Consider the following 10,498-nt stretch of genomic DNA (forward strand, 5'->3'; position numbering starts at 1 on the left):
CACTTCAACACACAAGATGGCCGCCCCCATGTGGACACAAGATGGCCGCCACAAGATGGCCAGCAGGGGAGGGCAGTTAGGAGCAAACAGGCTGACAGGGGAGCAGTTAGGCATCAATCAGGCTGGCAGGGGAGTGGTTAGGGGGTGATCAGGCTGGCAGGCAGAAGCGGGTAAGGGCAATCAGGAAGGCAGGCAGGCAAGCAGTTGGGAGCCAGCAGTCCTGGATTGTGAGAGGGATGTCCGACTGCCCGGTAGGATCGGGCCTAAACGGGCAGTCAGACATCCCTTGAGGGGTCCCAGATTGGAGAGGATGCAGGCTGGGCTGAGGGACACACACACACACACACACACACACACACCGTGCACAAATTTCGTGCACCAGGCCTCTAGTAGAGCTTTAAATCCCAGCCACAAATCCCCTATACATGTGTGTACTCGTATTCTCCAGAACATATCACTAGAAGTGTTATTGCAGAGTCCTAAGGCGTGCACACCATCAACAAATAATATCATTACTCAGTGTGGTCAATTCCAATTTATACTCCCACCATCAGTGTATGAGCATTTGTTTGCTCTTCTGAGTAATGCTTGTTATTGTTGTTCTTTTTGAGTTTAGCCATTCTGGTAGGTATGTATAGTACCTCATGGTTTTATTCCCTGATGATTATTAATGAAATTAGTGTTTTCCAGACTGTAAAAATATGATCTCATTTAACCTCTTTGTAGCAATATAGAAATAATTTTAAATGTTATGTAAAATTAAAATGGCTGCATTATAACTAAGTTAATTTATTAAATATAACCACTCTGAGATATGGGACTCAGTTTCTCTTGTGTGTGTTTTTCTGACCACACTTACAGAGGAGTGTCTCTTGCTATTTTGCATTTCTGTTTTCTGATCCATTGTGCTCAGTTGGATAAGAAGGCAGAGGCATATTACTGAAGCAGCATTGAGTTGGGAGACAGGACGCTGCCACAACTCTGCCCAAGGGCTGGGGGACCATGGGCCAGTCACCCAGTTTCTGGGTCTCAGTTTTCAACTCTGAAAAGAGAGGGTTGGAAAGTGATTTATAAGTTCCCCTCCAGGCCTAATATCCTAAAATTAAGTAATTTTTAACTTTAAAAAATTTAAAATCTTCATAAAGATACTTCATAATTTGGATTTGTCTGCATACCCCAAGTTTCTGTGACAGGAAGCAATATTTATAATAGAGATCTATTTTGTATATTTCATAAAACTAAAAATTCTTAGTGGTGTTCTCATGAAATTATTTGGTTTTTGTTTTCCTTTGTTTAACATATTTTGTTTCTTTCTCTAGCACATAGATTTTCCTATACCCTGTCCACTTAGAATGTTTGAAATGCTGGTAGTTCCTGAACAGGAGTACCCATTAGTTTGTGTTGGTGTCAGTAAAGGGAGAGACTTCAACCAGGTGGTTCGATTTGAAACTGTCAATCCAAATTCTACCTCTTCGTGGTTTACAGAATCAGGTTTGTGATGTTTATTGATTTAGTAAGGCCAATACATATACTCGATTTATAAGTAATAAATTTAATATTTCTCATTAGGCAAAATAAATGTATTATATATCTCTCTCATTAGTGCATAAAAACCCAATCTTGAGTAACTTATTAAACTGGCAAAAGGAAGATGACTTGATTTAAGACAGTCATTTGTTTGACACTTTTAAAACATAACCAGTGGTTCCGTCTTCTCATTGAGTTCCTTTCTGTCGCTCTATGGCAGTTTATGGATTCGCACTAGAAAAAGAGACAATTCACAGAGCTAGCATTATTTTGCATTCTGTCTTCAGAGGTGTATTCTGCTGTTTTGTGGGACATTCTTTTAAAAATAAATAAATAAAACATAAAACATAACCAATGGTTCCCAAACTTGAGTGTGCTCAGCAATTTCAGTTTTGATGTTCACACAAAGCTTGGGATATTCTACGTTTTACTTGATGGAAAATCAAGTCATTTGAACATTTTAAGTTTGTAAGAAGCTTGATAAATCATTGTAACAAAAATAATGCCTCTTTGCATGTTGGTAGTACGTCATACTTTTCAAAAATACTTGCTTTTTTAAACTCATTTGTTCCGCTCACTGACTCATTCATTCAATAAATATTTATTGCATGTGCTAGGCACTGCCATATAGTAATATATAAAGCATAGTCCCTGGCCTTCCTGAGCTTAAAATAAAAAATTAGTTATAACAGCAATGCAGATTAGACTCTGATTTCGCATATGAATAAAAATAATTATATCGCCAATAGTATGACTATAGTTAGTACTCCACTGAGCACTCACATAGTTTAGCTCTTGCATCAGAGTCTGAACGCAAGAAACCTAGCTCAGCCACTGTGTTTAGCTGAAAATGTGTATCCATTTTAAATTCAGTGATGTTCAGAATTCTTTTATTTTTAATGTCCTGTGTTCTAATGATTCCTTTTTTCTGTAAGTTGATTGAGTTTGTTTGTTTACAGATACTCCACAGACAAGTGTTACTCATGTAACCCAACTGGAGAGAGATACCATTCTTGTGTGCTTGGACTGTAAGTTTTTATTTATGTACATCTTATTTTAATAACATTTCTCTTACCGTAGTTTCTAAGTGACTTTTTCTCTCTCTCTAGGTTGCATAAAAATAGTAAATCTCCAAGGAAGATTAAAATCTAGCAGAAAATTATCATCAGAACTCACCTTTGATTTCCAGATTGAATCAATAGGCAAGTCACAGTTTTGTATTTTTAATTGCATTATTAGTCGCTTAAAATAATCTATTTGCTAATTACCCAAAATTATAAAAATATATTACTAAGGACTCATTTTTTAAAATATAGGATATGATAGTCAATATCAGTCTTCACTTTCATACATTCTCTAAAATAGCTTAATAACTATGATACAACCCAAATAAGAATATCTTTATAGATTTTGTACTTTCAAGAGAAATAATTATTTTTCATAAAGTTAAGAATTTCTATTCTAATTTTCCTATAAGTACTTCAAATTTTAGTTAATATACTCTATTGTATTTTTTGCTTATATCTGCCGATCAGAAAGTTTTGAGTAGTATATAGAATTTCCTTCCTACATTTTGTATGACAAGAATTTTTTCCGAGAAGGAATTTCTTACATAATTAGTATTCTAAAATTCAGGAAAAACATTCAGGAAAAACAAGGTGAAATGAGATAGTGCTAGGGAAAATGAATGAAGGGTAATTCAGTGTTTAACTATACACCATTTCTCTGGTGTCCTTTAGCATTAAGATAAAGACATTTGCATGTATGTCTGTTGGTAGAAGTTAGGGCCAAGGATAGATAACTTCATTTGTCTTCTTCCTGGTTCTATTTTTACTCTTTCCTCCAACTAGAATATCTCTCTCTCCCAAAAGCAAATGCTGATGATAAGAAGTCAGTTTTAAGGGACATCTGCTCAAAATGTTAAAATGTAATCCATATTTAAAAACATAGCCAGGGTAAAAAAAAAAAAAAAGAAACTTTTTTTTTTAATCAAGAAATTTCTTTAACAAGTATTTTTGGTAAATTTTCTTTTTTCTTGTCAAAAAGATGACTAAATTCTATATAGTATTTTTTATTTCAAAGGTAAAGATGCCATATAAATATGGAGTGATTGACATTAGTTATTAATTGAAATATTGCTATGCAAGACAGAGAGGGATGAAATGATGCTTCTCAGTTGAACTTTGTACTATTAACAGTAACTGAGCTGTTCTTGCCTGCTAGTTTGCCTACAAGACAGTGTGCTAGCTTTCTGGAAACATGGAATGCAAGGTAGAAGTTTTAGATCTAATGAGGTAAGTCATCTTAAAAATTGCATCCATTAAATAATCATGAGACATTATCAAATTCTACATCAAAGAGTTTTATTTCACTTTAGAAAATGTCTCTGGTACAGGGAATACTTGATTTGCTAACTTTATTAATATTTACTGTATTCAGTCTAGTGATAAAAGTAATAGCACATACTTTACAGCCACCTCTCTTTCCCCATTTACTACAACAATTTTAGTGCCTATTTCATGTGCTTCCAGATAATCACCCTTATATTCAGAACAAGAACTTCCTAATACTGCTAAAAGTGAGCCAACTGTGATTTTCTCTCCTTTCCCAGACCATCACCTGGGACAAGTGTGGGGCGCGGCTACAGTGTTTGGATAGGTCCAAGCCTTGGACTGACGAGAGGGCATAGTCCTCTCGTGGCCACGTGCAAGCCCCAAGCTTGGAGGGCAGAGCCCTCCCAGCACAATTATAGCCAACAGCTGTAGTTGTAAGCTTGAACCTATGGTCTGAACAATGGCCCCACGTGCCTAAGTGATATAGGCTGCAGGTAAACAAAGCTTGATCAGGTGCATGTAATTGAGTAGGATTGAAACCCAGGAGAATGTTGTAAACATCTTGACCACGCCCTTATTTTGCCTCGTGGCATCTGGCTATAAAATAAAGACACGGCTTGTGGTCCATGGCGCTGTCTCTCAGGAAGCAGCGTCCCACCGAGACCCGACTTTCATTCTCTTGTCTGTCTTTTCTAAGCCTTTCAGCCGCCCCCTCTCAGGGTCACTGAACCTGGCTAAGCTGGCATGGCACATAAGGCGCCCTGGGGCTGAGTATGCCATGGCCGTGCGGGCTCACCACAGACAAGAGTGCTGATGCACTCTGTCATGAGCCACTTTCTACTTTGTTTTCAGAAATGACCAGTGCAGTCTATAACAGCAAAGGGTCTCCATTTCCCTTGAAGCCACCTTGCCTCCTATTTCTGTTACCCTTATTCACTTGACATTTATAGGATTCTTTGCTCCTTTTCTTTTATTAACCTTTAGCTGTATAGTCTGAGTCCTTCCTGCCTTAATTTAACTACAGGACTAATTGAACTCCAAGTCATGTGACATATTCAATTCAGTTCAACATTTACACCAGAGAATGCTGGGGTTATAAACATGAACAAGATGTGTTACTTGCCTGGAATATTCTAGGCAAGTAAAATCATCAGAAATTCTTCCAGTACCCCAAGCCAGTCTCAGTAGGATAGCTCTTACTTGGAACATTAGAGGGAAAGGAGAACCTTAGGTGCCTCAAGCAAGAAAAGAGTCCATTTATGTCCTAAATTGTCATTCAGCTCAAAGCATGTCTTCGAACAAAGTAAACAGTCTAGCCCGGTGATGGTGGGCTTGGGTCAGAGTCACAACACCTGAGTTCAAGTCTAAGCTCTGCGCTTTAGTAACTGTGACCTTGGTCTATCACTTATATATTTTTTTCATTTGTGAATTGAGGATAACAAAATAGTACTTACTTCATAGGTTTGTTAAGATTAAATGAAAGTTATACACCTGAAACTAAAATAAAACTGAATGCCAAGGGTAATTGAAAAAATTTTAATTAAAAAAGATTAAATGAAAGGAAGCATGTAATGTGCTTGACATAAGGCCCGGCCTATGGTAAATATTCAAGAAAGGTTGCTGTTAATGTGTATCTAGTAGCAATTCCCACAAGAGGGCCACTTCTCTGGAAGATGCTTAAAAATCACCTGAGGCCGTGGTCGCAAACTGCGGTTCACGAGCCACATGCGGCTCTTTGGCCCCTTGAGTGTGGCTCTTCCACAAAATACCACGGCCTGGGTGTCTGTTTTGAAGAAGTGGCGTTAGAAGAAGTTTAAGTTTAAAAAATTTGGCTCTCTAAAGAAATTTCAATCGTTGTACTATTGATATTTGGCTCTGCTGACTAATGAGTTTGCCGACCACTGACCTGAGGGAACAGAACAGAGAGGTAAGAACTGTCAGCAGCTAATGAACAGTAGGCAGTGAAAGAAAGGCATTATAGGCAAGATACAAGAGGGTTGTTTTAAAAAAAGAAAGAAGAGTAGGTTCCAAAAAATCACTTGACAGGCTTTTTCAAATTACACAAGCATCCCTTACTGAACACAGTCCCTAGTAGGCAAACCCCAAAATACCTTGAAGATCAGGCATGATGCACCACTTCTACTGAGTGAGCATGTTATATCCTGTATCCTTCAAGTATGCTGGATACAAACAAAGTAATACCTGGTGCTTCCACAATAACTAATTGTAGCACTGCTGATGAAATAAATTTCGTTTCAAAATCAAATTGTTTCTCAGCCTACCAAATTTTGGAGAGAAGTTACTGACATTATAATTTGAAATGTTTTGCAGTCAGTAAACAGTAAATAGTGGGGGAGTTTTTTCTCTTACCGATTTATTCTTAACTCCCCAACTGGTAGAACTTCTTGGAGAATATGGGAAAATATCATTTCAGGAGACTGGAAAAGCAACGGGAAAGAGGGTTATCTATTGAGCACTCCTTAGCTAGACATTATACCCACTAATACTTATAAAAACACCGCAAAACACTACTATTATGTAGATATTTTCTATCCCATTTTGCAGAAGGCAAAGCTGTTTCCAGCAAATTACTTACCTTGTGCAGTGTCACAGCTAGGAAGTGGGAGGACTTGGATTCACACTCAAATCATAAGTTTGTCCCTTCGGACCGCACTGCAGCCTTTCAAGTGGAAGGACCAGATCCAGTGGCTTACTGCTGCAGTAGCCTCGCTTCAACACAACTGACAAAAGGCTTCTGATAAATACAACAGACTAGGTGCTTCGCTTTTAAAATTTCCCCTTGAGTTCCTTAATTTAACCAGTAAATGGTTTTCCTACGCTCATATTTTATGATTCAAAATTAGCCACAATTTTTCCTAAACCAGTGGTCGGCAAACTGCGGCTTGCGAGCTGCGGTTTGCCGCTCTGTTGACTGAGTTTGCCGACCACTGACCTAGACCAGTGGTCGGCAAACTCATTAGTCAACAGAGCCAAATACCAACAGTACAACGATTGAAATTTCTTTTTTTTAATTTCCTTATCGATTAAGGTATCACATATTTGTCCTCATCCCCCCATTCCCATCCCAACCCCTCCCTACGCATGCCCCCACCCCCCTGTTGTCTGTAACCACTGGTTAGGCTTATATGCATGCATACAAGTCCTTTGGTTGATCTCTCCCCCTTACCCCCACCCTCCCCTACCTTCCCTCTGAGGTTTGACAGTCTGATCGATGCTTCCCTGTCTCCGGGTCTGTTTTTGTTCATCAGTTTATGTTGTTCATTATTTCCCCTAGAAGAGTGAGATCATGTGATACTAGAAATACACTTATAAGAACCAAAATTTCTTTTGAGAGACAAATTTTTTAAACTTCTTCTAACGCCACTTCTTCAAAATAGACTCGCCCAGGCTGTGGTATTTTGTGGAAGAGCCACACTCAAGGGGCCAAAGAGCAGCACGTGGCTCGCGAGCCGCAGTTTGCCGACCACTGTCCTAAACTGACAAATTGATGCACCAATATGTCGACTTAACAAATTCACAGTCATGCAGGGATCTGCTTCCGTCACAGGAACGTTTCTTTTCCAGAGTGCAATAAGTTAAATGCCCGTATAAAATTTTATGTCTTTATGTCTTTAATTTCAGAAATTAAATTTATATTTTAATTGAACAGGTAACACAAGAAATTTCAGATAGCACAAGAATTTTCAGACTGCTTGGATCTGACAGGTATGAAAGGGGTTGTACTATATACATAGAACTAAACATAGTGTTTTATAAATCCAGCATGAAACTGGTTTCTTTTTTCAGAGAATTGAAATTTCTACAGTAATATACTCAACATTATATTTTCACACAATTAGAATTCACAAGTCACAGTTTTAAAGCCTTTGAGAATGTGCCTGATCTTCCAAGAAATAGGAATATATAGATCTGTCAGTAATAGTTTTGTTTTAAATATACTATCTAAACTATAATTTATAGCATAAGAAAGAGGAAATACGGTATGCTAACAAGCAGAAATTTTATGTTAGTGCTAAATAGGATTTGGGGTTTTATTCTGACTTATTTTCTGACTTTTGAACTATAAATTGTTTTTAGAAATTTTAATAAATTAAGTTTCCCCACATTATTCCTAATAGAGATGGGAGATGGTGCATAGCAACATTACTTCCCAGAGCTAAACTGGCTCTTTAATCATAGTGATTTCTGTCCAAAAAAATCAAATAAGCAGCATTTATAGAGGCATACAATGAAGAAACAATGGAAAATTTTTCTGTTAGCATTAGTTTCAAGAATAACTTCTTATCTGTTTTTGTTTATTACTTTTAGGGTCGTGGTTTTGGAAAGTAGGCCAACTGATAACCCCACAGCGAATAGCAATTTATACATCCTGGCGGGACATGAAAACAGTTACTGAGAAATGTGCTTTGACAGTTACTCTGAAGAAAGAACACTGCCGCTGCAACACTAATGGATACTGGACGCCGTACAGAGGCTGCAGTAACCTGCTCGCTTACTTGTAATTTATTGTGGCGTGAGCCGAGATGGGGAAAGCTTTGTTTTAAGTGGTATGGAAATATTTAGCATATTGAACCACACAAGTGCTTAATTCATTGTTATGTAATCTTTGTACATATAGGCAGTATTTTTCTGTAAAACTTCATATTGCTAAAGACATACACTAAGAATTTATGTAGATAATGTACTTTTATGAGATGTACAAGTGTCTTATCTGTACAAATGTAAATGTTGATGAAAATGCAATTGGGGTTAATATTTTAAGAATTCTTTAGTATACTCTTGGTGTGACTATATTACAAAATGGGATGCTGGCAATGAAACAGTACATTTAACACTATTGTATTTTTATTATATGTAATTTAGTAATATGAATATAAATCTTGTAACTTTTAAAGTTATAATGGAGGCTGTAATCATTTTATAATCTTGTTTTTTAATTTTAATGCAAGTACACTGGTGTTTATATTTGCACAAAGTATTGATATGTGATGTAGTAAGTCACAAAAGTAAGCTGTGACATTGTCAATATGCATTTGGCTCCACAACATCTTTTTTAAATGTATTTGGATTGTTTTCTATGTGAAACAAACCAATTAACCACCTGTTGTAGTAACTGGTCTTTTTATATTTAAGCAGAATCTGTAAGATTGCTTGTCTGTGCTTAAAAACAATACCTTTGGAAAAATTTTGAGTCACAGAATAGCGGTACCATGATATAACACTGCAGTTGTCTGAATTACAGTATGCACAAAGAATAAATTAGCATTATTAAAGAGTCCACACTAAACATTTCATATAATCACATTGAAGAACTGTAACATTCCATAGAGTGAAGTGGTTCAAATTTCTAGTGGAATTTTTACTTTTGTTGGCCTTATTTTATGATCATTTTCCTATTTCTTTTGAGTTAGAGTTTAACACATGGCCAAAATAATTTAGTTACTACCTCATATAAACAGTATAATGGTTACTACACATCACAGGAACTTAGTTTTGGTTCAAGTCATTTTTTATTGCTTTTTTCCAATGGAATATGTATATACCAAGTTTTAGCAAAATGCAGCCTTGGCTCTTTTTTGGTATATGGTCTTGATAGTTGAACTAGGGGCCCAGTACGCGAATTTGTGCACCTTGAAAGGAACTGTGGGTCGCATGGCTGCATTGGGCACAGGGACGGGTCTCTGCTCATCCTCTGCACCCCGGCCTGGCCCCTGCTGCCGTGGCCCCAGGTCCCCCATCTGCCGGCAGCCCCACTTCCGCCGCCGCCGCTCCCACGCACTGATGGCGCGGAGCAATTGGGGCTGGCGCCGTCACCAGGTGCGAGCGGTGGCTGCTGCCCCAATTGCCTCTCGGGAGCAGGGAGAGATGGAGAAGCCTCAGGAGCAATCAGGGCCAGCAGCCATCACTCGCACCCGCTGATGGCGCCGAGTGATCGGAACTGGTGCTGGGCACCGGCAGCAGGTCCGAGCGGTGGCTCCAGTGCTGGCTGCAGGTGCGAGCGGGGCCGGCACTGGCAGTGGGTGCGAGTGGCAGCTCCAGCACCAGCAGCAGGTGTGAGTGGGGCCGGTGCCGGCAGCAGGTGCAAACTCCGGGCAGGACTACGGCACGCGAGAGCATAGAATTTTCAGTAACCACCAGAGGCTCGCCCTGATGACAGTGACTGGCACCCCACCTTGGTCTGGCGCCCCCGCTCACCTGCTCCACCATCCCGCCGTGGCTGATGCCCGCCATGTTCCATGCTCTGCCTCCTGCTGCCAGCGCCCGCCATGTTCTGCACTCGCACCCTGGTGGTCAGCACACGTCATAGCGACCGGTTGTTCGGTTGTTCCACTGTTCGGTCTATTTGCATATTAGCCTTTTATTATATAGGATGTGAGTATATACACTAAGAAGAAACTAAATTGTGATTTATGGTCTTCATTTATTTTAATTGACAATGCTTTTAAATATGTCCTGATTGTACATAGTGTAAAATAAACATGTTTTTTTAACATGCTGTTGTATAGTAGCTTGTTATCTGGCTTCATCTACATATAGTAAGACTAAAATATATTGAGAAAAAATGTCTTTAAATTATATTCTGCATTAAATCCTTAAGGATTCATTCTGGTACCTCA

General features: G+C 38.7%; 1 protein-coding gene across 5 annotated transcripts in view; it reads left to right on the forward strand.

The window, feature by feature from the left end:
- The window catches only part of MAP4K3 (mitogen-activated protein kinase kinase kinase kinase 3), a 133,115-nt gene extending 122,617 nt beyond the window's left edge, over window positions 1-10,498 (forward strand). For all 5 annotated transcript variants that reach the window (XM_080683351.1, XM_080683352.1, XM_080683353.1 and 2 more), the window contains 6 exons: window positions 1,320-1,491; window positions 2,487-2,555; window positions 2,637-2,729; window positions 3,751-3,821; window positions 7,531-7,586; window positions 8,190-10,498. In XM_080683351.1, coding sequence (XP_080539477.1) covers window positions 1,320-1,491; window positions 2,487-2,555; window positions 2,637-2,729; window positions 3,751-3,821; window positions 7,531-7,586; window positions 8,190-8,277 — 549 coding nt within the window. In that variant the 3' untranslated portion in view covers window positions 8,278-10,498. The remainder of the gene's footprint in view (window positions 1-1,319; window positions 1,492-2,486; window positions 2,556-2,636; window positions 2,730-3,750; window positions 3,822-7,530; window positions 7,587-8,189) is intronic.

The sequence above is a fragment of the Plecotus auritus genome, assembly GCF_963455305.1.
Source record: "Plecotus auritus genome assembly, chromosome: 8".
Lineage (NCBI taxonomy): Eukaryota > Metazoa > Chordata > Mammalia > Chiroptera > Vespertilionidae > Plecotus > Plecotus auritus.